The 26,461-nt window shown below is 41.0% G+C and overlaps 1 protein-coding gene across 3 annotated transcripts in view; it reads right to left on the bottom strand.

The window, feature by feature from the left end:
- Positions 1–3,183: 3,183 nt before the first annotated feature.
- The window catches only part of RB195_006282 (uncharacterized protein), a gene marked incomplete at both ends in the record, with an annotated part of 29,780 nt that continues 6,502 nt past the window's right edge, over positions 3,184–26,461 (bottom strand). The window contains 13 exons of one of the 3 annotated variants that reach the window (XM_064179293.1): positions 3,184–3,312; positions 4,638–4,823; positions 10,336–10,436; positions 10,501–10,615; positions 10,672–10,780; positions 10,836–10,939; positions 10,996–11,052; positions 11,946–12,090; positions 14,467–14,552; positions 14,946–15,010; positions 15,084–15,122; positions 22,893–22,968; positions 23,992–24,051. In XM_064179293.1, the coding sequence (XP_064036256.1) occupies positions 3,184–3,312; positions 4,638–4,823; positions 10,336–10,436; positions 10,501–10,615; positions 10,672–10,780; positions 10,836–10,939; positions 10,996–11,052; positions 11,946–12,090; positions 14,467–14,552; positions 14,946–15,010; positions 15,084–15,122; positions 22,893–22,968; positions 23,992–24,051 (1,272 nt within the window). Of the gene's footprint in view, positions 3,313–4,637; positions 4,824–10,335; positions 10,437–10,500; positions 10,616–10,671; positions 10,781–10,835; positions 10,940–10,995; positions 11,053–11,945; positions 12,091–14,466; positions 14,553–14,945; positions 15,011–15,083; positions 15,123–17,794; positions 17,901–22,342; positions 22,429–22,892; positions 22,969–23,991; positions 24,054–26,461 lie in introns of those variants that run through there. The other 2 variants (XM_064179292.1, XM_064179291.1) reach the window with 2 other exon arrangements.

Here is a 26,461-nt window from a genome sequence, read left to right as displayed (position 1 = left end):
TCATCTCAGGAATAGATGCTTTGCAGCCAATAAATATGGCCACTACGGAACAATTTTGAAAGTGGATGGTCCCTGTTGGATTCTGAGAAATTTGCAACCTGTTCTGTGGATAAGTTAGTGAATCAGCTACGTCTACAACAAATCTGCAAAGTGGTGTTATCAAGCCAACCGATCCAGCTTATGCCGCTAATCTGCAAACATAGATTAGCAGCATAAGCTGGATGTGTTCTTCAGCTTTTCGTCGTTTTTCGTTCAAGTCCCTCGTTTCCTCTTCAAAAAGAAGAGACATAGAAAAGCTCACCAAGCTTTCCAGGTGAACAGCTGTTCCGTCGATATAAAGGTATCAGAAAAAAGTGGGGCAGAAACGTGAACGACTCCGATAACTCATCGGAAATTGCAAATGAAACTGCGAACGGTCGTGGAAAAGCGGTGTCTATGGCCTGTTTTTTCGCCTGTATTTACGTTTCGCTGGCGTTATCGTTCTTTAACATCTTCGCGGTGGTCTTCGTTTTTTTTTCTTATTGTAAGGTGAGAGGTAGGGGCATGTAGATGTGGAACAGCACTCGCACAGATATTGTTTTTAAAAAGAAAGTTTTCAGTGGGATTTTCCCCAATTTTTGCATCTTGGGTTTGGTCGGGATCGGTTGAGCCTTGATTCCGCCGGTCATTTGTCTTACAATTCTTTTGAAGGAGCCGATAGTTGTCGCAAAGGTGACGAATGATTGAGGATCTGCCGGTTCAGTCCACTAAGGTGAACGTCTCTACTGTAACTGTACAAACCAACAGCTGACATTCGTATTTCTCGGCATATGTACCTGATGTTTAGTGGAAATTATAAGAAATCTCAACTCAACTCCTGGAGAGCTCCAAAATTTGCATCAAAAATATGCTTTTCTTGATAGCAACAATGTAACTACATGATTCCTTCATTTATAGATTTATAGATTCTTTCATTTCGAAAAACGTTCAATCCGTTCAAAATATGTTTATATACACTTAAAAGAAAATCGGGATACTCACGAATTCGATAAATTATGAAGGAGATGGGTTGTTGTACGCTGGCAAAATCACTGTGATTAGTTGTAAATTTGCAGGGTTACAATAGATTTCACCTTTGTGCTGTAAAATTTTTGAAGTCTCCTACTAGTAATTCTCCACTGATTTACTAGTAATTTTTCAGCGTTCCTACAAAAAAAAACGTTAGTGTGACAGTTCGAAACCAGCGGTCAACAAAAAGCTGCTGTTTTAAAGTGAAGAAAGAATTTCAATATTCTCTCTATTTTCCTTGTTTTGTCATTTATTTGTTGAAGGTGCCAAGGGTGCTAAGAATTCCTATCGTCTTGCGGAACAATTTACTTATATTACAGAAATTCTCATTCTATGTATTCATTCCTTTCCCGCACCTGACTTCTTGCACTGGTCCAGAACTTTTCCAAAATAATTCGATTCTTTTTATTCCATGTGTCGAACACTTCTTGAAGTTAAACACTCAAAGTGTTAAATAGGTGTTGAAACAAAAAAAGTTTTTTATTTTACTTATCCTGGTACTACATATTTACTTCCAGCTGTTTTTTATATCTTTTTTTTTAAAATTCTAGTTGCTAATTATTTCAATTGTTTTGTTCCTTTGAATATAAGTGGCCATTTCTTGTGTTTCCTCTCACGAGAATGGATGAGAGCTCGCTCAAAATTTTAACTTTTGAAATAATTGATCTCACATTGACTGCAACTTGAAAAAACAATTCAATAAGAGCAACAAAGGGACGGGTATGGTGTAGCGGTTAGAGGTTCCGCTTCCTGCACGATTGATCGGAGGTTCGAATCCGCCGTAGTGCTCACCAAGCCTTTCATCCCTCCGGGGTCGATAAATTGGTACCAGACTTGTCTGGGAGGATAAAAACACTGGTTTGACAAATTGGCCAGCCACCAAACACTGGTTTGACAAATCGGCAAGTCGTTGTATAGGCTAGTTACACGTTCGTAAACCTCAAACGATCCTGAATTGAAGTGAACGTGGGGGTGCATCCCAAGCTGATTGACGCCAGAAGTTAAACGTCAAATTAAACGAATTTAACGCCAGAAACTTTATCTTTTATCCTTTAAGAGCAACAAGCGGAACAGACCTCTCCTATCGCTCATTCTGCTCCGTAAGTTGAGTCTACAACACATTTATTGCAACAAAGAACGACAGACTTGTTTTATCTTTGTCTCAATGATTAAAGGTATGCGGGACCTTCAGCCTTTTAGGTAGTAACATAGAGCTTGTCATACAGTAATTTATTGCACCATTATATAGTTGTAGTACCGGTAAACGAGTACTGTTATTACGTTCCATGTAACACGAAAAAGTAGGAGGATCTTCAAGTGTCGTATTCTCATTTCTTACGAAGCTATGTATTTCATCCATGATTCAACAATAAATGAAAGTAGATAGAATTAATGACGTTGTTTTCAAATAAACTTCTTCTGAGAAACAATAAAATTAGTTTTTTTTCATTTTTTCTAATTTTGAATGTGTTCGCGTTTCACCACCAGCATATACTAAAATAAATAAACTTTATTGACATGAAACCATACAGATACTGCAGTTCATGAATATTATGGCTCTAAGCTGTCCAACGATTCCCAGAAATTACTTAAGTGACGAGAACGAAATGGAGAGAGATATGGGAAGTCGGGCCGATTAGCTTAATAATTCAAAAAAAAAAACACGAAGGAATACGCGAAATCATGACGCGAAGATAAGCTCTGTGCGCGCGGGCGGAAAAATTCGAGAAAAAAAACACGAACATTTTGCAGAAATGATTTTGATATTATCAAAGTTTTCACAACCTATACCAAATCAAAAAACACTAGAAATGTGCCGAGTTTACATGCATATCACAAGCAGAAAATACAACGAATTTGGTCCACAATAGGAATTAGAAAGGTATCCCTCGCTTTCCACGAAAAATCGTCCGAGAAAAAAGGAGACGGAGGGATACCGTTCTTAATAGAAGACTGGAATGAAAGTGAGCGAGGGGTCCCTCAAGACAACAACGCCATCTATAAGTGATCCTGTCGAGAAGACTATAAAAGTCGATATATTGATCGGCGTTGTGACGAATATCGATTGAGAGAGGCAAGGCAATGTGGTTGTCAGGATCGTCTTCACATCAACCATGACGATGATGTGTTCGTCGCTCATTCGCTGCAACTCGGTGAGGACAGGTCCGATGCGTGCAAATGAGGTGAAAACTCGTGAAATGCTCCAGTAGGGGGCATCATACCGTAACCTCCAAGATCCGGGGGTGGAACGATGTCCGTATATGCCTGAAATGAGCCCCAATGAAAAGCAGAAAAAATCTATTTAATCCAAAATAAATTTTGATAAATGAATTAAAATGTTAAGCAGAGGAGCATAGCAATACTTGTAGATTCGGAGGAAAAATTCTGAGAATTTTTCTTGCTTAGATGACAAATATCTGCGATAATTGTTGAAGAGAGGACATGACTTCTGAAAAGATCCCTCACGCAATCTTGTACAGTAGCAATTAATTGTTGCTCAGCTCTACCTCACCCTATCCTCCTTACAGATTAACGTTGTGTACTATTGCGTCATTTGAGGCGCTAGTGTCGCACAACGATTAGTTAATGAGGACAGGATGACCAGAAGAGTGTTATGTGCACCGTCTCCAGGATACACCTCCCGCGCTTCCTGTACAACCTCTCTCTGCTTTATCGACCCCATCAAAGGACCCCTAAGGTGTCGCTTATTTATGCAGCTGTCGGATGGATGATCTAAAAGGGTCGTACCGGTGTCTGGCAGGTGTGCTGTTTGTCTCTACCTGTGTTTGTGTATAGATGTGTGTATCAAATGTCGTATTCTCGCCGTGAATATGCTTGACTTTCGAAACCAAACCACAGTATCGGCGATAAAGTATAGTTGGCGAACGGATTCTTCAAGAGGAGCAGACTTGTAGTCCCACCATAAGAGTCCATCGCCAATATGCAATGGGCATGGCGTAGGGTGTAATTAAAATTCGATTCTAATGGAGTCTGGTTATTTGCGCGGATTATGGTGAGGATTTGCACTTTTTTGACGGCATTTTTCTAGGACGGCAAAATTGCGGCTATCAAGCTTTCCTAATGAGCCATAAGATTACGGTGTCCAATTTGACATACCGTAAATATTCTGGACTAAATGTAGCTGGTCTATTCGGGCGTCAACATAAATTTGATGGGTTCTTATGGTCAGAATACTTCGGGATCAAATTTTTCTTCCCACTGAAAAACGCGAGCTCATTCCATTTGAATCGAATAGATTCAATGGTAATTTTTGGGATCAGAGCACTTAGATATGCATCTGCGCCAACACGAAGGAGGTGTTGAATCCAGAAAGAGGAAGAATCCAGGGAAGACTATCCAACAGTGTCACACTTAGTGTGCAAACGTGTGAAAATCTTCCAGTTTTTGTCCATATCTTAAAAATGTAACTCAGTAGCTCATCAGTCCATAAGAATTCTGCAACCAGTGGCATCCTCAGAAAACTGCCCACGGAGCAATGTTCTCAGAAAATCCGCCACCGCCTCCCTTATTTCATAAATATCCTGTATGAAACCAAAAGAAATCTGTGAAATTTTCTCTTCAAAAACTACCATTGGAGGAGGCGGAGGTCCATAGGAGACCGGATCAACCATTGGCGTGTCCATTGACTGTCCCCATTGAGCATAATGTGTGATATCGATTGGTTGACCTATCGATAGTTGATCTACGTGATTCGTCGGCGCACCAGCGATCATTGGTCCCACGCCGGCCATTCGAACACCATTCAGAGCTCGTTCCTTAAATGAGGATCATGGGATGTTGTACTAGTAAATTACGGCAGCACTGAAGAAAAATGTGCACTTACACCACGACACTGTATTTTTCTGCCCGAAATTCGGCGAATATTGCGAAATCTGCTCTTCGGATTTTTGCACGTTAAAGAAATATTACTAGGGCATTTTTTAAACGAATTTTCCTTACTTTGTTAAACATTTGATTTAAAAAATAAATGAACGTGAAATTATTGTATCAGTAAGGAAAGTGACTCCTTAATCCAACAGTCCGTGTAACTTCCACTAAATATTATACATTTAATAGAAAATCAAGGTTAAAGCCACACTGCCGGATTGGAAATCTATGTGGAGAGAGAAAGCATCCTAGACGATCATCCCCAACACGAGTATCGTACTGAAGTGAAGGGTGGATATGAAACAGCAAGGAGTTAACGTTTCGTCACCGTTTTTTCTGTTTCTTTTCAGAGCGTGGAAAAATTGCAGACAATTGCTGAATCGATTTCCAGAAGTTTCCAGTGAGCAGTTCGACCTTTACCGCATTCAAAGTCATCGAAGCGTAACAATTTCCATATTCTACTCGGTCGTAACCTTCAATTTACCGCCAAAAGATACGCTACACAAATGCACTGACGTACGAGTACAGTTCGTACGTGGTTGGTGTAATTACACAATTACAGGGTCCATGGGACCGTATCATACTCGTCTTTGATTCGCCGCCGACTCTATTAAATGAAGTCATCCGGCGGTCTTTAATCATCACTAATTAAGTAGATACACTCAATTACCACCTCGTCTGATGCCAGATGTGAGAACGATGCGCAGCCATGGGTGCGTCTTAGATTATGTGACGGTGCAGCGGCCGTCGCCGGAGAAGCGCGGCTTCAGCGTGGATGTCGAATCCCCGTCTGAAGTGGACGACATGAACGCGTTATAATCTCGCGTGTCGTTTCGCCAAAACGAGAAGGTGGCTATGCAAACATTTCGCCTAAATCGAAGGCAGTCAATAGAGGGTCGGATTGCGTCATACCACCCGTGCTCCATCCCTCCCCTTCCACATCATTCTCTCCCCCCGTCGAAGGCGACAATGTTGCATTCTGCAGCATACGGTATCGCAATACTGTCGTGGAGTGTCAAACATGGCCCCGTACAACGTTGTTGGTTTCGCGCCTCAAAAGAAATCACTCCAAAGTACATCCAGAATAATAGAATACCAGAAATAAAACCAAACTTCAAAAAAGAATTTGGAAAATTCCAAGATTCAGCACTGATAAAGGAGTCGGTACCCTTTCCTTGAGTGTGCATTAATTTTAGAGATTTAATGGATTTGAAAGGATGCCTGAGGTCTGCCAATACTCCTTTTTAACTCTTTAAAATCAAAAATAATTGCGAAACAATAGATTGCGCTCTGAAATTTCCTGGATCCGTCACTTCATGGTTCAATGTCTATTTTCTAAGTACCAGATCTTTTCATCAGAAGAAATTCTACGCCTTTGCTTCCTTTGGAATTTTAAAATTACTGTTCTTTCTTATTACTTCTAGATGTGTATTTGTTTTCTAAGTTCATCTCTATGATGACGCCTGTAATGCAGTCATGAGGGTTGTTCGACCTTTAGTACCTTAAGTTTCCCACTTTTTATCTTGTGACCACAGTCCCACAACACGAAACAATGTTTATAGTGTATTATAATTATTTTTACACAATTACTTGTGGTATTTTTAGCCCCGTGAAAAACTAGTGGGTCGTCCAGTAAATTTCTTTTCAAGGTTGTCACCATTTTAATTTGCCGCAACCTGAGTCCCAGGCCAAAAGAATCAGAAATCTGTCACATCGGACGAAGACTATTCTGCAGAATATATTGTTGATTGGACTATCTCTGTTGTTGAATGGAAAAAAAAATACCACATAAGTAGAAAAAAATGTTATGGTACAACTTAATACTATCCTTAGGCAAAGTTCCGAGATTCGACTAAAAAACCAACTCGTGTCTGTGCAAACATAGACACTCTGACTAGAATATGTTCCGCGAAGTTGTCAATTTTTCAGAAAGAGAGAGAGAGAGAACGAAGGAGCTATTGGTGAAGGAATTCGAACATGAGCATTATGGAAATAATGATGAGAACATAAAATTAAAATGGGATAATTACAAAATTCCCAAGTAGTTTTATTTAATAAAATCTCCAAACACGTTCGCTACCTATTCTCCAAAGGGAAGGGATCACTCATCCTCCCTCAAACATCAGAGGTTCTCCGGTGTTTGACCAATTGATTAGGGGTCTCGCAGGTGAATCCGGTAATCATCCGGTCAAAGCACTACGCATGATGTAAGCGATGCATCCGTATCGAATGACACCACTCAAACTAGGACGCTAAGCCCTAGATGAGCCAAAAACGCAGGTATTTTCGAACAGACATCCTACACCCAGCCTAACCCTAACCTCACCTTGTTCTGGGACCAACATCTCGATCTAGGAGCTGTAGCCCCGTTGTCAGATGCGCGCGACAGCTATTCAGCATAAACACTACACTTGCCCTCAGCACAGCACCATATGCGCGCACCAAGCTAACCACCGTACTCTATTTATAGAGAAGAGGTGCTTGAACCTGAGAAGCGCAAGCTGGCAGTATGCCAGATTGTGTCACCATCGGCACTGGGATCGGTAGGGACGACCATATTGCTTTCAATGGTCCACAAGGAGGCTGAGGACAGGCAGATGTCGGAGCTGATGAGAACAGGACAACTCGACTGTTCTCTGTGTTCACTAACAAGTGAGGAAAATCGATTATTGCTGGGAGATCGATAACAAGGAAGGAGGAAGTCTCAGAAGGAGTATTGATTTCATTCGAAGTCTAGAACTGTTGTCAGCAGTTATTTTTCACCATTATGTATCTTCATATAAACCACGGAATCTTATAAACAAATAAATAGAGGATACTTTGCTTAAAAATTGGAGAACTCACCAAACATCACTACGCAAAAGCATTCGCACCAGTGAACAGTTTTTCTAATGTACCATATATCATGTCATGTATAATGTGTGTTCTTTCAATAGTATTGTTTTCTGAGCATGTAGCATGTAGCTTCCACGGAAATGGAAGTCGCAAAACCAGTTAAGGTGGGCGGACAAGTAGGATGAGCTGGATGGGCAAGAGATTTAGCCAGACGAAGTAAGTCAACTCACTCGACTCCACAATTACACCGAGCAGCAACTTATAGAAAATCTTTCGTATTGGCTATCAGGACGGAATGAGCTGATAACTCATTCCTTAACCTGAAGCTTTATTTGAATTAGGTGGACGAAAAGTACAAATGAAGGATCGAAAGTTTTACCTGAAGGAGCCCACCAACTGAATAACTTTGAGGACTAGGAGATCCAGAAAATGTTGGGCTTGTTTTCAAGTGGCACAGCTTCTCAATTTAATCCCAGAAACATAGGAACAAAGCCATGATGCTTTGCCTATATCTTCACCTTAGAGATTCTAAAAAAGAGCTAGCGAGTGATTCAGAAGCCTACTAATTTGATCCTCTTTCCTGAATCACATAATCTTCCTTGGACGAGCTACACCCCTTAAGGATCCATAATATTAGTGCTTCCAAATTCCAGCTGTTCTCTGGCTCTTCATGGTCTTAAATGTTTCCGCAGGACAGCACATCAGCAAATGTTCCTCTCCACCACCACCGTCGTCGTTAGTCATATCAAATGGTAAGCACATGTATTGAGGGTGGGACGAAATGGCTCGTCGTGTATTTTAAGAGGATGATGTTGGCAGAAATGAGCGACGATTTCGCGCTGTCATAAATTGGGACCGGATGCCAGGTGGTGGCACCATCTTGTCCACGTCGAAAAAACTGTTGCTGATTTCATTTTCGGCGTCGTCTTTTTGTTTTTTGTGGAAAATTGACGACACACCACAGCCTCGTACAGATGCAAATTGAGGGATTAATGGCTGTAAGTGTTATGGTGAAAAAGATGGATTTATCGGGAAAAATGCCGTACACATCGATGAGCTTCATCTCCACGTCTTCAACTCGAGATAGGGTTTAGCGGCTTATGCACAGCTCGCCGCTGATAACGGGCACATATTATCCGTCAATATCCAAGCTGATGCGCTATAGCATAGCATCTGGCATGGAGCCAATATACCAGAGTTGCCCTTATCCTACAGTTGGTAGTTGTGCGAAAGATTTGATTTTTTTTTCGAATTCTTTTCAATTTTTTCGATACCTGGACTTTTTTTCCAAAATAAGAGAAGAGGAAAAGACCCAGTTCTGGGTCCCAGCCAGTTCTTGGAATCGATACCTCAGCATGATTCCCTCTGCTACGTGCCCCTCACGCACTCCGAAAACCCAAATTAGATCCAGCCCCAAGCTGATAGTGGCCGAAGTGCAGTCGGTCGTGATAGAGTTTGACAATTCAAGAGACACAGACTCATGTAATTGGTGATCGAATTAACAGTGAGCAAGTCCTCCATGCACGCCTCGTCGCATGATAGAAAACTAATTAATGGGGTACGGTACTCGCTCGTCGCGCCTGACGAGTGTGTACGGTATTCGCTGAAGGTTGTAAACACACATGCACACGCGACAGAATACAACAGGAGGCAGACTAGTTACGGTGTTATTAGATTATAGTCGGCGTTTCCTTGTTTTTCTGTGGGATTTGCAGCTGACGAAAACTGGGCCACGAAGACCTCGAGGAAGACCAGTAATGGTGGGCAAATCGGGCCAAGGACGCTGCGGCTGCTAGCGAACATCTGAGAAGTTCATGAACAGCCTCGAATCCCTTCCCTCACTGTCGAAGCTTGGAGAAAATTCCGAGGTTGAGGATTTTTGTTTTCGCCTCTCACTACAGTAGTGTATGCGGAAATTTCCCACGGTTCAACGATTGTTTTGTTTTGAATTTCGCGCGCTTTTGCGTCGCTAAGCGCGCAACAATACGTGGAGTAGTCGCTTCGACGCACATGCATAATGTCCAAGAAAATGCAATGGTAGATCAAAGGATGTTGAATCGCTTCAAATCCGTGTTTCACACGCAAGCGAGCAACGAACTGCAAAGTACTCAGAAATTCGTCGAAATCTCACACAAGTATTCAAAAACGAAGAGGTAAGAACAAGTAAACAGTTCCTAGGGTACTAAGGAAGTGGTTCCCAGAGATATTACACAAATAGTGCAATTGCGGACCGTTTGCACAACTGTGTGATGACATCCTTAAATAAACTCACGAAGATTACGTAACAGATAAAAGTAGGTGGATTAGGGAAGGATTAGGAAGTTGGGCACTTCAGGTGCTTTAGCTACTTAGAGATACAAATCTTCTTAAAGACAGTTTGAAAAACATTTCTGGATGAGCATCGTAAGAGATAGGAAGGATAATGTTTTTTGAAGGATAGGGCAATATCCTGCCAAGAGGTCTTATCCGGAACACTTGCTGGTCTCGAACGGAATACAACTTTTAAAACTCTACTACACTGCTTAATAAATGAGAAAAATCCAGAAATACTAGGAAAAAACCTGCCTTTTCGGCGTTAGCAGCCATATCCCTCATTTGAATTTGCCTCTTTTTATCCTTGCATCGTTTATTTTGAAACCATACTCGGATCACTCTAGCATTCAACGCTGAAGAATGGGAAAATGTGCGGGTTTTTTTTTAGAAATGAATCTCTCTGTTACTGTCATTCACCGGTCATTTCCACGAGTTGTTCCTTGAGCAGTGCATCCGGCCGTGAGTTCAGAGCATAACATTTCTTCAGTATTGACAGCTGATGTTCGTTCAGCACCGTTCGAACCCTGGTGGTCTAAAAAATAAACATCAGCACAATGACTCATACATACGTACAAGTCAACCGCCCACCTGTTTGTCTTTTTTCTTCTTTCCAGACGAACCTCCTGAGGAACCGCTGGATGTATTATGGAAGCCATTATTGTGTTGAGGTGTATTCATGTCGTCTGATTTCGGAGAACTGTGAAGGGTTGTGATTAGCGGAATCATTGGGGAAAATTGAATTTTCTACATACCGTACAGAAAGTGGGGGACTATTCGTTGGATCCAACGATGTCATTGTTGAAGTCTCCCAAGAATCATCATTTGCAAACATTGATGGTGTTGGAATTGATGAAGGCTGCAGCAAATATCATTTGCATAAAGTTTTTATATTTTCAAAAAATTCGACCTTACCTCAGGGACATTTCCTGCTTCACAATCTGCTCGACAGTACAATGAATTCCCTTTGATCTACAAATGAGAAACTTTGACGGAAAGCAACTTTGAGATCTTTGACCGCTGCTGCGAATCGTGGTAGATCTCACCAGAACATTTCAATTCTTCAACACTTGTGTACATTCATCCAGAGATAGTAACCTTTGTTTTTGTCTGCATATGTTTTGTAAGCACAGGGATTGCGTACAGCTCGTGGACGCTCGCAAATCCCGCAATGGCAGACATTTAAGACGAGATTAGAATTTTCAATGCCTTGGATTGCTATCACTAGAGTTTGTATGGAACATGGAAAGTTAGGGATAAAAAAACTTTAAATCTTTAGATCTGTATTCCATGAATAATATAGCAGTGAAGCTGTTAGAGAGGTAAAAGTAACAGGAAAGTTTTCAAAAGCTGTCGAACTATGAAAATATTATGGTGAAGAAGATGAATTAGAAAAATAAAATAATTCATGCATAAATCAGGGGCAGTATTCGGGTAATAGATCCCATTAGTTGATGATTTTAGTTTGAAAAAATCGAGTTTGGAGAAGTTGTTCTCCGTGACAAATATGGGTAGAAAATTCTTGAATATTAAGGTTGTGATGGGCTAATGAAGCAAAAAAATGTAAGAGGAAAGGAACTCAACTCAAACTCAACTCAAAGAGAACTCCAACTAGCATAAAACTTGAATTTTGATTATGAAATAGTAGAGAGAAACGGTGGATTGGAATCTTGAAAGCGTATTGCTCACGTAAAAAGCAAAATGTTCAGTCACACTGTGTAGTGCGTTGTTCTGTAGTGAAATGAACACAGCTATTATGAGAGCTGTACAGTTATGTTCCCGTGTTACCCTTCATTGGTGCGCGTGTGCGCGTCCCTTTCCGCAAAAACCGCTGTACTACGCTGTCCCGTTATCCTAGAACTCACCTGAAACTCATCGCCAGTCTTCAGTTGCCGCTCACAGGCTACACATGAGAAGCAGGCCACATGGTAGACGGCATGCCTGGCGCGCATCACAAGCTCGCTTCGATCGAACGGCAGATCACAACGATTGCATTTGGTGCCGAAAAGCCTGAAAGGCAGTTATTAGTTGTGTAACTTCCTCATATGCATGACCTGGTACGCCACCACGACTACTGTAACGATGATGTCATTTCCGTCATATTAAAGGAAACCGCGTTCGATGAATCCACACATCACAATGTGTGGTCATTATTACCACATTACTTCCGCTGCAAGCATCATCTCATGTGTCCATATGTCTTTCAGACGAAGTTCGGATAAAGAGGATGTCCTAGCACGTCGCCGGCTTAGTTCTGTGTTGTATCGGGGCTGCTCAGTTTGGTGGTTAATAGGATAATCGGCTAATCTCTGCCTCGAGACACAAATCGATGCCGTGTGGAATTGTAATTGCAGTGGAGAGAAGTATTTGGTAGCTTTGTAGCCTAAGGACTTGATTGTTTTTTTCCCTGAGAAGAAAACAAAAATTTGCCACATTTGTTTTGTAGATAGTATTAGTAATGGTAATCGTGCTTAACTCCCAGGAGAGGTGCATAATTTTCTTTTGACGATCAGAAGAAATGAACAAAAGATTTCGAAAAACACCCATAACTTGAAATAGACCGTCTAAGAAGAGAAGAAATGATCCATCTTCTTAATTTTTAGTAAATATTGTAGCTTGTACGGATTATATTTTGAAGCAAACAATGATCAATATGTGAAGATTACATGAGAAAGTTTGTGCAAGTGGTGAACTGTATTTAACTGAATGTGGATATTCAGTAGGAATCTTTTATGCTCACGGCAAACCTCTGAGTACTTTCAGGACTCTAGTTCTTAGAATTCTCAGAACTCCCTGCATTGATAGCAATAAAAACTATCTTCAGCTGGCTATGAGGAAAAGAACTTTTAAAAAATTTCTCCAACCACGAAACGGAACTTTCTGGTGTAAGTCTATCTCATTTGCAACCACAAGACAACACCCACTTCAAAAAATCTATGTTTTTTGGAAAAGTTATTCCTACTGCATTCTCTTCTTTTGGAATTCCTAACTTCTTCACTACTCATCTTCGAAGCCTATATCAATCAGAGTTTTGAAGATTTTTTTAGAAATACTCTTCTTATACTGGGATATTCCTGTTAGAATTGTATTTAGATCGAAAACAGTTATCTTACGAGGCTTCTCGAGCCATCTTCAGCATTCGAATTTTCCATCGTAATCTAAAAAAAAATGGATTTTTAGTACCGGTAGCCAGTAATTTTCTAGTAATTTTCAGATCATACGGCAAACTCCTACTGACCCACAACATTGCTCTTCACAGTGAGCATATCCGCTAGTGCAAACAATTTTCTCATTTTTCTAGTGGGCCCCAAAGTCATAGCACTGCCGCTGGAACACTAGTTCTTTGCTATTATCACATGTAGAAGGTGTTGAAGGTAGCTGAAGGATAGGTAGTGAGATGGTGTGAGGGAAGTTCCGCACGAGGATATGGGCACGCGCCGCTAACCTTGCGGTACATATAAAGCCCTGCGGAGAACATTGGAAATTCACACATTGTGTCTTTTTAGGTGTGAACAGCCTACGGATGAATAACTAATGGTATTTGGTATTGATATTTGCAGCAATGATCAGACGTAGCAGGGGTATTACTGAAGCAGCGCGCCTTAGAAGGTACAAGAGCTCTCGAAAATTCTGCATTCCAGATAGGTGTAATATTTGAGGATTTTCCCATGAGAGGGATCAATTAAGTGTCGAAAATCAAGTTCACTGTGCGGCGGCGCTCGCAGCTTCCGGCTACCCTAACCGTAATGTGTACGTAAGGCGGCTCATGAATGGATCGACGTGAATAGGTAAAAGGAGAAGGACCTCTCGACTCGGACACTTCCCCCTCTTGCACAGCCTAACCCCCGCAAGAAGAGGCTGAGGAACGCTTGAAAAGGTCAACAGTAACAAAACATGTGAACATAACCAAAAATCGGTAACATTGGGTCAAAATATGGTTGAGAACCCAGCAGATTCCTATATAGATTTGTCTGGTTCTTCTTCTTCAAAATACCAGGAAAATAGAGTTGATCTCTGTATGAAATCCAAAGGAAAACAATGAGAAGACAACGAGAAGTCTAGAGGACTTGAGAATTACATTTCCAGGTTTTTAGTGAATATTTCCTCAGTTTTCACTGAAAAATTACGAAGATAACCAGAACTTCTTCGAAAATCTGCAACGGTGAATAAACTAGGCTTTCAAAGAGTAAAGAGGAAAGTGATGGGGAAAGATGATCCATGTGAAGGACCAGGGATTTAAAATCCAACTGTAGGTCAACACAGCTAATCAACACAGCCAATAAATCTGGAGATTAAGGATGAGGCTGGAAGTAATGCTTCGACACTGTATCGCAAAGAAAACAACGAAGAAAAACAAGTTCTTCGGGAAGATCAACAAGAACAAACCTAAGGTAGTCCTCCCTGCAGTAGGTGGCACCATTTCGTACAAAAGCTGTGCACGACTCGTCCAAGACTCGACAACACTCAGCACACTAAAAATGGACGAGTTCTCCTTGACAAAATATACAAAATACCCTTTAAATTTCAATTTTGAGACTCTTTCTCAACACCACACGCATGAGCGGAAATGTACTCGCACCGAAATCGCATCATTCATTCATCAATTGGTCAGTTTAGAGGCCCAACACAGCACAGGTGGCATGAATCGCTAATAACATCACGCACACTTCGTGTATGGCGCGATTTTGTGCGATTCGCGGACTTCGGGCTGCGGATCAAAAGCCTCGCGTTGTTCGATCGGTGAAGGATTCAGCTCGTGAAATTTGATCTACCACCCAATGTCGCCGCGTGCGGGTGGCGGACGGCGCTCGCCTTTTACTGGGCGTCCGAAGCCGATGACTTCCAGTTGAATGACTGCTACCTACCTTGAGGCATGAAGCGTGAAATTCTAGGTTGGGATGGACTCGCAAAATGAAACGATCAGCGATTTCTAAATAGAAAAAAGTTATAGAACAATGTTGGATGAGGAACAATAAAATATTAAAGTATGTGGTTTTACCTACCCAAATGACAAGCGGCACAAATTGACATGGAACGATGCTCTGAAATCACGGAAAAATCAATTAATAGAGATATAGTTCAGAAAATTCGAGTATTTACTCTATCTTTGGAACGCCAAACATGCTCGTAAACTTTCGGTTAACTACCGTCAGGACGGCGGTGATTTCTCCTGGGAAAGCAGCGCGCGACAATTCGCCGCCAGAATTTTTATTCAGGATTTTGATAGTCGGGGTGAATGAAAACCTTAAGGGAATGTTTTCAGTCGTTCCAATGAAGATTTTAATATTGAGAGTTTTAAGAGGGCTAAAAGTGTATCGTTTGAAAAGAGAATATTAATATAGCAGAGTGTTCAAATAGCGATTGCTCCTACTGTACTCAAAGGGCCAGAAAGTGACACTCTAAACATATTCGGGAAAACTCCAAGAACAGAAAGCTGTTCTTTTAAGAGATTTCTCAAGTTTATTTCCATAAATTGTTCTGTTGAGAACAAAACATGTACCGTTTTGGGAGTGGAAGGAATTTTTGGAAGGGTGGAAGAAAGATGAAAGTGAAGGGCAGAGAGAGGGAGAGGAGGAAGAGAACTGAAACTTATAGATCCAGTCCTAGGAACACATGTTCGGTGTCGACTTTCCTTACTCTAAGGGATTTGAAGCACTCTAAACACTAAAAGTGCAAAAAAGCCGTTCATGAAACATTTTATGTGTGCGAGAAACTTACTCAATGCTCTCAGAACCCTTTCAGAAATAAAGTGTAGCATTGTTCGGAAATCTGCCTAAGGTTTTAGCTAGCTATGGCTTCACGGCATCCATCACTGACGATTTGAAGACATCAAATCAATAGAAAATTTGAAAAAAAGTATCACCTCTTGAATATAGAGGATTTAACGAAGGAAGTTCTCGTCACTACTGTTGTACTGCAGGTTTTCTCCCAATATTTTGCTTAACTTAAGTTTTTCAATGTGGCTTGATCAAATCGAATGATAAAGGGATAAGCAAGCAATACGTCGGAGGCGGATGGAAAACTCCCGATAAGCGCTTGTGAGCAGATATTGTGGAATCTCTTCAGCAGAGCAATAAAAGTAGTTAGAACTTGCGAGGGTGCCTACACCATCACAATTGGGAGGAGTTGCAATTTTTGAGATCCACATGAGTCGGTATGCAACGAAAAGTTAGCGTTCTAGGACTACACAGCTTTTCGAGCAGGTGGTTTCTATGTCCGCTTAAACAGTTATGAGTGCTGGTCGGCGCGGGTTAAGCAGGGGTTTGGAAGAGCGCTAATGATAGGCAGCCAAGAATGATGATTAGCGGCGAAGTTAACGACCTCTTGAATGACCTAGTGAAAGCGGCTCATTCACGGACCGCCTCGCTAAAAGCTGGCCCCTGACAAAAACTGAAGTGAGCGACGGCAAGGAATAATCTCCCTCATTTCGGTAGCCGTCAAAAATTCGTTCTTTGACAAATCGTTGAAAACACAGTGATCTAAGGGTTCATTTCTAGAATAGTCGCTTTTTTCTCTATAATTACGGACGTTTGAATGGGGTGGTGAATCGATATTCTGGGGAAAACGTGCTCTTTTTGCATTTTAAATATGCCATCCAAATCGATCCGGAAACACTGGAACACTTTGTGAAAGGAGAAGTACACGAGTTGCGGATGAGGAGAACAGTTTCGAGAAAAGCCCTGCGGATAAGAACGGATCGTGTTATGCTGGAAAAATCCATATAATCAGCAGCACGAGGCACGACAGGTAAGAAGACCTAAGCTCCTCCGCTCCCGCGGAGCACAGCTTGGCTCAACACCTCAGTAAGGTATTAAAATAATCAATATGAAGGATAGGGTAAACATGTAGTAGCTATCGAATTAACACTTGAAGCTAGGCAAAGAGTAGAAGAAGTAAGGATTATCGAGGAGATTCCTGGTTCAACGTCCTGGATTACCCGGAAAGCAAAAATAACGCCTAGGATAAAAAGAAAAGCCATGATTTGCGAAAGAAGTTGCCTGATCCTAAGTACATAGCTTGACTACTGTAAATTATGCGGCTGGAAAATGCTCAACAGAGTACTCAACAGCAAATTTGAGGAACTCGAAGTAAAATAAGTTAAATAAGTTCTGGGTTCTGTAGAGGGAGAAGGATCCATATCCAAAGAGTCTTTAAACTGCGCATAAAAAACATTTTGCTAGCTCAAGTTCGCGGAAGTCCCATGTAATCTAACGCTTGTCTACAACTGGAAAGAATAGAAACAATTCGCAAGATTTCAATGAAGAGATTCAATAGAGACCCCAACCTCCGGGAGAATACGCTTTCTCAAACTGTGCAAAGCAAAGAATGACAACATGAGAGTTGTTGACGATGGAAAATTGTCCAGATACTCCAAATTTTATCCAGAAATCAATATAGAAAAAGAACAGACTTGAAACATAAACCCTACGGTTTTTCACTGATGTAATTCAGATACTGAGAAATTCACCAACAGAGAAATAGAAGCTGAGAAAAATGTTTTTACATTGAGTGGATGAATCAATAAGTGAAGAAAGAACGAAAGAAAACAAGACGAAGGGATTTTCTTGTGAAAATTTTTGAGAAGACAGCGAAAACGTTGATACCTAACTACAGAAATTCAAAATCTGGAAATTAAGGTAGGTAACGACGAGTGATACTACAGGAATGGAGCATGAAGTGGAGAGAAATTCGGATCTAACTTGCGTGAACTTACTTTCCGGGCTCTCAACAGTTGTCCCATTGTTCTTCGACCAAAAATCCAACGGACATTCCTCTTCGGATGGTCCTGAGAGCTCAAAACGCTCGAAACCACCCCGCATGCAGACGGTCGCCAGCTTGAAGGTGTTTTGCGTGGCGCGAGTAGCGACGACACAAATCCGACGATTACAGCGGTCTCGTACTTCTTCCACACGAATACGTCACTTGCGTTTGTGAGGTTTGAGTTAGCGATCCAACGCTACGATGATGAGTTGACGTTCGTGGTGATGACGGCGGTGGTGGTTGTGAGTGGGCGTGGCCAGCGGCACATGTGTCTCAGCCAGCACCCGTCCGCGGTTACGGTAGCGACGGAGGCGGAGCCGAGGTGCGCGAGGATACGGGGGCGCAGACGGCTGGCTGGCTGACTGGCTGGACGGCGGAGAAGCGAAGCAATCGCGTGTCGCCGAACACATAAATAGAGCATTTTATTCTTCTAGCATCCTGAACGTGGGACGAAGTGTTCGTGAACGGCGATCGCCCGAGGGATGGACCCTGGACGGAGGAGCAGTGGTGGTAACTGCGAACAATCATCGCAAACTCATCTAATATGGGGTTGTGTCCGCAAGTGGTGGCAGTGCGATGTCGTCGTTTTTCTTAACTCTCCGATTTCCAACGTTGCACTGCTCGGTTTTATTTGTACGCACTGATGCCTACCGACATTTCTGGAGATTCGCGTTTGTGTATCGTCGTGGATCGCCTTCGATTTCTAATTGCCATTCGTGTTCAGCAGCCCAGAAATGCGTCGCTAAATCGAATCCACCTGCTGAGATGTTGTGTATGTATAGAGTCTGAACACTACTGTCTGTCTACACAATCACTTGTTGCCTTGGTAATTAATTCTCGTAGCCGGTCATGTGAACTTCCTTTGAGGAGACCTCGCTCCGGAAGGTCCTAACCAGTCAATGGTTTGTTTTTGTGGAGTTGTCCTAGAAAATGTGTATCTCTCGTGGATGGCTGTGATTTTGATCCACACTTGGTGTAAAACGTAGCTAGGCTGCACATTGCTCAGATTGTGGAATTTGTGGAATTTGAAAATTTTCAAGATTGTCATGGACCTCTCTTTACCAGTGAAATATAAAATAATATAGCGTTTTTCATCTGTTTATTAGCTGAGCAGGCTTTGTGTGGACGCTGTCGTCATTTAATGCCTCCCCACTCTTTCTTCGGGGTTCTTGGAAATACTTGTCATCTCTCAATCTTCCATTTAACGGTTTCGAGAGTGTTTTATAACTCCGCCGAGTTTTAATGCTCAGCTGTCCTCTTAGAATTGTGAGGGAAGAGGTGAAAAATGAAGACATGAACTTCTGTTGTTCTAGCTTTTTGTAAACTCCCCCATTTCAAGATTTCACTGTTCAGTTACCGTCACCTCAAATGATCAACCGTAGAATATTGTAAAATTTAGGTAATTTGGAGGAAAATCACTAATACGACGACAAAAATAGATTTTAAGAGAGAGAGGGAGAACTTACTGTCAGAGCTCAAAAGTGCATAGTATTTCCGAAGAAGAGCTTCTTTCCTCCTGAAGATGATTTAAATCTGGTACTTGAAAAAATGTCAGATTTATTGTGCTCCTTGAAATATTCTTTTCTGGAAATCTACAGAACTCTATTGAGGATGATTAATTAGGTTTTTTTTAACGCAAAATCTTTGGTTATAAAGCAATATGATAGAGTCCAAGAACTATTAAATAGATCTTTGTCATCTGTCGTAGTTTCAGATTATCTACATGAGTTGCATAAATATTTGCTGAATGCTAATTGGTATCTTCTTAGCTACAACGCTTCTTTGAACGATTTCTTAGGAAGCCATTCTGAGTAAATGCTTTTTAGGGGCGACTACGTTATATCCCAGAAGACATTGTGATTGGAAACTAGGAATAGCGTTTAACGAATAAAGCACTAAACTATAAGTTCAAACTATTGTAATTTTCCCAGCAACTTTTGAAAAATCCTGTAGAAAGATCTCCAATGACCTAATAACAGCTGAACACGAGTTATCCGCAGTTGATCTCGGCTGATGTGCTCGGAATCAGGCCAGCTGACAGCATAAGCCGGCATGTATGTCGGATATCGCTGGGAATCTGCTCTGTTTGGCCATGACGGATTCGATTTCATGGTGAACGAGAGGAGAGCCCTTGAAAGAAGATAGTTGCGAACAAAAGGAAAGTGTTACCGGGAAGCATAAACCTAGTAGGGTGTCCATTCTGGAACTACAAGTACCTACTGTTACTCATCAGTCATTCTTAGTGTTTTCAGGGTGCGAGCAACGAGCTGACCCCGTCATCTGGTGTATTGTAGCCACTTATTTGATGTGACGCGTGCACTGATTGAAAGTGACGTCAATTAGGTCCGCGGCTGCCGGATGTGCTTATTAAAGAGGCACAAATGGGATGAAACCGTTAGGGGTGTGTGGGTAAGGACTGGGTATACAACTAGTAAATCCATAACGTGGGCGCTAAGTTCTGAAACGGCATATGCTCTCTATCATAGATCATCAAGAGCCTAGCGTACGAATCTGATTGCTACTCGCTCGCGGTGACCTTGCTTTAATGCAATAAGGCACTCTTTTACACTTTTATATACTCTTATATACTCTTTTATACTCACGTACGAGCTGTATAGCTTGCACAGTTATATTGCGAGTGTTACCCAGATATTGCAAAAAGACGCTGTTGTCCGACATACCGTCTAGGCCCATCCCAATAGGTCAAATATGTAGAGGGATTGTGGAGTTTTTGGTAACAACTCTTCGTTTCGCTGCGTCGAAGTGCCAGAAATTGTCAGCCCAAGGGTAGTCAGGTCACTCGGTGTCGAAAGGCAGTTGAAGCGAGACGCGAAGTCTCGCAAAGTATGGAACAGTGACAAATGGATAGATTCGGTACGAGGTGTAAATCGAGGAGGTTGGGCGAGACCTATATTCGAGGACGACACGCTTCGACGGAGATGATAACCGCGTCAGGCAACAACAGCAGCCGGTCGATTAAAGCACTAAAACTAAAAATAGATCAAAATGTAGACAGGAGTGTGCTGAGGTTTCAAGACACGAGAACGTTAAAACTACTAAACCCTAAACAATTCAGAAGAAGTTGCTTGTAAACACGAACTCCTGGACTTTTTGAGGAATTAGCATCAGATAGATAACACGTTCTGAGTTGTACTTTTCAGAATGTTCTAAACAAGCGTTTCGAGGAAGCCTCAGGATGCATGTCGGCGCTGTTTCCGATCCATATAGAAAGTGCATATGTTTGCAAGAATATAAAGCGAACAGATGATGCAAGAAAAGACCGAGCCGTGAGAGAAGGAGAGTAAGCTGCAGGGGGACGTATCGGGACACATGTAACTCTGTACGTGTCTTGGGAGGAGAAAGTCAGATAAATTCTCAGAAAAATTAGCACGTATTGATTCTATTTCTGAAGAAGATATAACAAGAGTGTCTCTTAGTCGCAGATTACGATTTTATGTATGCTATTTCTATTCATGAATTCTATGATTTTGACGCTTTCCGTTGACCAATTCACAATCTATCGTTTTATCGATCGGTGGTTACGGTGATCTTGATTGCCGTCACCGTAATTTGAATAGTAATTCGACTTTTTTCGAACAAAGGAATTCCTGAGCACCATTCATCATTTTACATCAAAAGTATCATATCAAAAGTGAAGCTTAGGTCAAAGAACCGGATTTCTCATAGGTTTGAAGAATTAGAGATTTTTTCGATTCTTGAGCTCCATACATTTAGACGATACAGCGAAGGGCGTACAGAACGTGCTGACGTGAATGTCACGAACCTCTTCTTCCATATCAAAAGTGAACATTAGGTCAAAGAACAGGATTTCTCATAGGTTTGAAAAATTAGAGGTTTGTAGAAGCCTCATAAGACAAACCGGTTTTAGATTACGTTTCATGGAAAAAGGAAGTGCAAAAAAGTGTAGAAAGGAGGGTTTGTATTGACGCTGAAGAGAAAATATGATAATCTTTTCTCAATGGAGATAGTTACTAAATAGAATTCTATTTTGCACAAAACTGACAAGAATGGAAGACGAATGAGAGGTGAAGGTTAGGTATGTGAAGTTCAAGCTCGAGCTGATCAAAAGGAATTTATGCCTGTGGAAATCGATTAGTAGATGAAAGGGAAGATGGTTACTGAAGGAAATATGTGGAAAAGTTTTAATGAATGAAGAAATAGCCAAATAAAGTTTGAGGTCCGTAGAAGATTTTCTCTTAATTTCTGCCGTTGTGTTTTTGGAGTCAGATTTACACAAGTTCTTTTTTACACTGTGCTTCTAATGATTCCAATAAAAAGAAAATGAAAAGATTCAAAAGAAGTCACACGTCGCATACGACACAACAAGCGAACACCAATATGTGTATAAATCAACTTCATATGCTGTTTTACAATTCAATTTATTAAAATCATTCTGTATATGTTCCGGTTCTTAATCTTTTAGAGAGAATCACAGTGTATTGAAGGAGCTACAGGAGCAATTTTGCTTCTAAATTTGTATTCAAAGCAGCAAATGTGCATTTTGTAGAGTACCGTACTCCGTCGATAGGAGCAATGTTAGACGCAGAAGAGCCCATGTATTCTCTTCTGTATTCTTGGTAAAATCACAAAAAAAAACTTTTCTTGGTCAACTCTTATCACTGTCAGCCATTTTCGGCGCGGTAAAGAAGATTAAACATCTATGTAATGTTTCTCCTCTTAAAATTAGCATATGAGAATGATAGCCAAAGGATGAGTATATTTCCTTTACGATAGAGGTATGCGACGGGAGTTCAGTGCTGATGTGGTAGGGAGCATCAGGCTGCATCGCCTTCTCAACCTCATATTCTCTGCCCTAAACCTCTCGATTGTTTAGATGAGTCAATGCTTATCGGCTAGATCTGCGGACGTCGATGCGTTCGAATGAATGGATCGAGGCGGCGCGAGGCCGGCGAAGCAAGCAGAAGTTGCGCAAATGAAACGTCGCCAATGGACAGAAATAACTAATGGATTTGTGGACTGACTGCCCCTTGGTTGCTGCAAACGTGAGGAGAAGAACAGGACACACTGACTGAGGTTGACGAACGAGTCCAACTCCATGCTAAGCGACAACGCATCGGCCCAGTCCATCTCTAAAAAGCTGTCCACCTGAAATGAAATACGGTTTAGCAACAACTAGCACACTGTTCTTGGATCGTCCAGAAAATGAATTCCTAAAAGTTTTTCATTTTGTTGTGGTAGGACCACTTTCTAGGAGTCGCTGCTAGCAACGTATAACGACAGCATGGAAGCTAATCCAAGAAGGAAGGGACAAAAGTATGGATACGTGGGTTAAGCACCCACTAAAAAGATGTATATCCCAATTGCTCACTGCGCGGTACACGACGCTTTTTTATTCCTAAAGACACGAGTTCTTGCCCCGAAGAACTGTCTCTTGAAAGCATATGAATCCAAGCATTTCATTTACAGTCTAGATGCTTTTTTAACCCTTTCTACAAGCATTATTAACAAATATTTTTGAAGAAAATTGGTGGCAAAAAGGGGTTCGTACAAAAAATGTAGTTTATGAATCAGCAATTACGACAAAAGTATAGGTGATGGCACGGAGAAAATCAAATATTAGAACTAAAAAAGAGCAGAAGAAAAGAAACCTCAGATAGCTATGATCAAGCGCAGTGCAGGTAGTAAATGCTCCCTATCCAACCTTGTCCTCGTCCCAATCCTTTTATTAATTTTCCCTTCCAAGTTTCCTCTTAAAACTTCCAAAAAAGAAGAGATTCGAAAGCAATGCAAACCTTGAAGAAAAAATCTCAACAAGTTAGTTACAAAAGTTAAAAGGTAACAGAGAAAAAGGAGACTACAGAGTGAAAAGTGATGTAAATTGTGACTCATACATATTATATTTCGCAAAAATTAATACGAGATGTTTAGCAGAACTGTACTGGGAATGCAACGAAGCGTTATGAAGACTTATGTACAAGTAAAGGAAAAGGATAAAGTCACTGGCGTATCAATCCACTTGGGATGGGCCAACGCGTTTTACTGGAATTCATAATCGTTGAGGTTTTGGAACACGTATTATAACGCATATTCGTATACGCTTTCTATGTACAGATATATATCAAAAAAGGAAAAAAGAAAAGAAGAAACTGTAGATCTGTTTGCGCTTACCCTGAATATGATCACTTCAGGATCGCAGGGTAGGTAAAGCATCGCTTGCGCGATCTCCATCTCTGAAATATACACCAGTTAACGGCATTAGATATCAAAGACGTCTGAAAAGACCGCAGAAAATTATACAGTTGATTTTCCGTGAAATGTTTGCGGTGTATATTTGAGGAATTCCGCTTTCCGGAAGGGTTCATCTCAAATCTGAAGATTAAACAGGACAAACAAAGAACTCCATGGTACATATCCGCTTCTTTCTAGGCATCGTACTGTTATATATTTTTTTATTTCAGAATAAAAATATGTATGTACGATAACCCTCAAGAAATATATTCAAATTACTCATGTTTTTTAAATTTATTGATCACTGGGAAGTTTTAAACGGATTGCAACCATTTCTTATAATCGTAATCCCACAAACGTCGCTTGTTGTAGCTTGTGTCTCGATTAAGCCCATAATTTTTAGATTCTGCATCCTTATTTCGGCACTTCATTCTGAATTCTGATCTCTTATGATTTTCCATCTACAGCATAATTTAATTTTCTTCCTCTACTAATAGTTGTTGTCGAAATCTGAGAATCTTTCGCCGCTCCTTCCGAGCAAAATGAATAACCTGTTGTTCTTGCTTGTTTTCTCTCCTATGCGTTAGTATACCTTATGAGAGTGCTTAGTGCTATAGAAGGACATGCGGCGACTAATTTGAGGTTGCGCGTTTCATCAAAGTGTAACGACGTCTCGGATTAATATTGCAGGATTTTCCATTGTAGAGACACTGGGTGCCTTATTGAAGAGATGGCGGCTTAACGAAGCAGAGAGAGAAGAATGGTAAAAGGTGCAGTGTCATGAGTGAAGGGAGTAAAGATAAGCATCTTATCCGCGAGGATACGTTCTAAAGTCTCTACTTTCGTGGGAAGGGCTTTCGAATGGCTTTAGAAGAGTCCACACTTATTAATCTAATCCACCAACGCAGAAAAGCTGCAGGATCAGGGATTCAGGTGAGAGTTAGGATGGATTGACGCGAAAACGAGGAAAATGTGCGGAAAAGGATGGAGCCCTCAAGTTCAAGCAAGCCTCGTAAATTTTTCGATTTTTCCGTCTTCTTGAACTGCCTCTGCACGGCTGCCAGCGCGTTTAACAAATTTTCATATGTAGTCAGATGTCCAATGTATCTCGAAGTTACATACATGCACACCCCCTGAAGCTGGCGCTCATCGCTCGCTCCGGGATGCGCCAACGCTTTCGACTTCAACTGCAAGTTGGAGCGGGGCTTATGAGCTCGTATGTCACCCTGTTCACTGAACATGAGGAAGCCAACAGCTACACCAATTACGTATGCTCTGACATTTCTTCATCCCCTAAATAGAACTGGTACCAATTTAGCGACCTCGCGAGTATATGAATTCTGGAGCAGCCAACACTTCCAAAAAAAGGTCGTTGTTTATTTTGTTCATTTCTGCTCAGAAAAAAACCGACGAGTTCACCTCGGTGAAGAAACTTTGACCCCATTCTTAGAAGTGTCACGTAATTATATTATGGATTTGTCTGTGCAAAGCATTATTCATGTCGCACTGCTGGCACATACACTTGTTCTCATTTCATCCATACATATACAAGAATCACTTACTTTACACTCAATAAACAATTAGGTTTTTAACAGCTATTTTTAAATTATGTATCTTCATAGTAAAAAACTGGCATATCTCATTAGAAGTGTAACTTAGTAAACAGAGACAGTTTTTGTAAAAGGTTTTAATTAGTGCTTAGAAGACAAGTATTTGCGTTACGTCGGATAGAATGGGAACCATGAACCGACGTGATGAAAAATATCAAAATCCGTCTTAGTACAACGAAGTTGTGAATGCATCACTGTTGATTTTAGCAGTTGGTGATCAGTGAATAGCAATTTTAAATGAAAAAAGCATCTCTGCCGAGTGAATTTTAAAGAAATCACATTTTTCTCGTTATGGATGAAGCATGCTGCTAGAGTTTTTCTCTACCAAAATTTGATCTACGAACTTCTCTCATAGTCTAAACATACATCAGCTATGTATTATTATGTTTAACATAACTATTTTGTTGGATTCAGAATTAGTTTAAAATGAAAAATTGTCGTTGGGAAAATCCAGTAAACTGATGATAGCTATAACTTACTATACAAAAGAAGTGGATAGGAGTACCCTATAAAATCTGGAATTTCAAAGCAATCATAAGTTGTGATGCAAAAGTTCGTAGCAGTAGTAATTCATTAAACATGACAACATGAAGACCAAAACAGAGGCAACTCTCAGTTTAAGCAAACGTAAACAAGAGAGTAAATCTATGAAAGGAGGGCCAGAATGAGTTGAGGAAATGATGAAAAAAAATAGAGGAGTTGGTTGCATGAATCTGTATTTCAAATTGTATTCAGAATTTGAGTTCTCATCTCAATGAAGGGTTGGGCGAATGAATGAAAGAATGAATGAATGAATAAAT

The sequence above is a fragment of the Necator americanus genome, chromosome I, assembly GCF_031761385.1.
Source record: "Necator americanus strain Aroian chromosome I, whole genome shotgun sequence".
In the NCBI taxonomy this organism is placed as follows: Eukaryota; Metazoa; Nematoda; class Chromadorea; order Rhabditida; family Ancylostomatidae; genus Necator; species Necator americanus.
The sequence above is the reverse complement of the archived record's forward strand: the minus strand, read 5'-3'. Positions and strand labels throughout refer to the sequence as shown.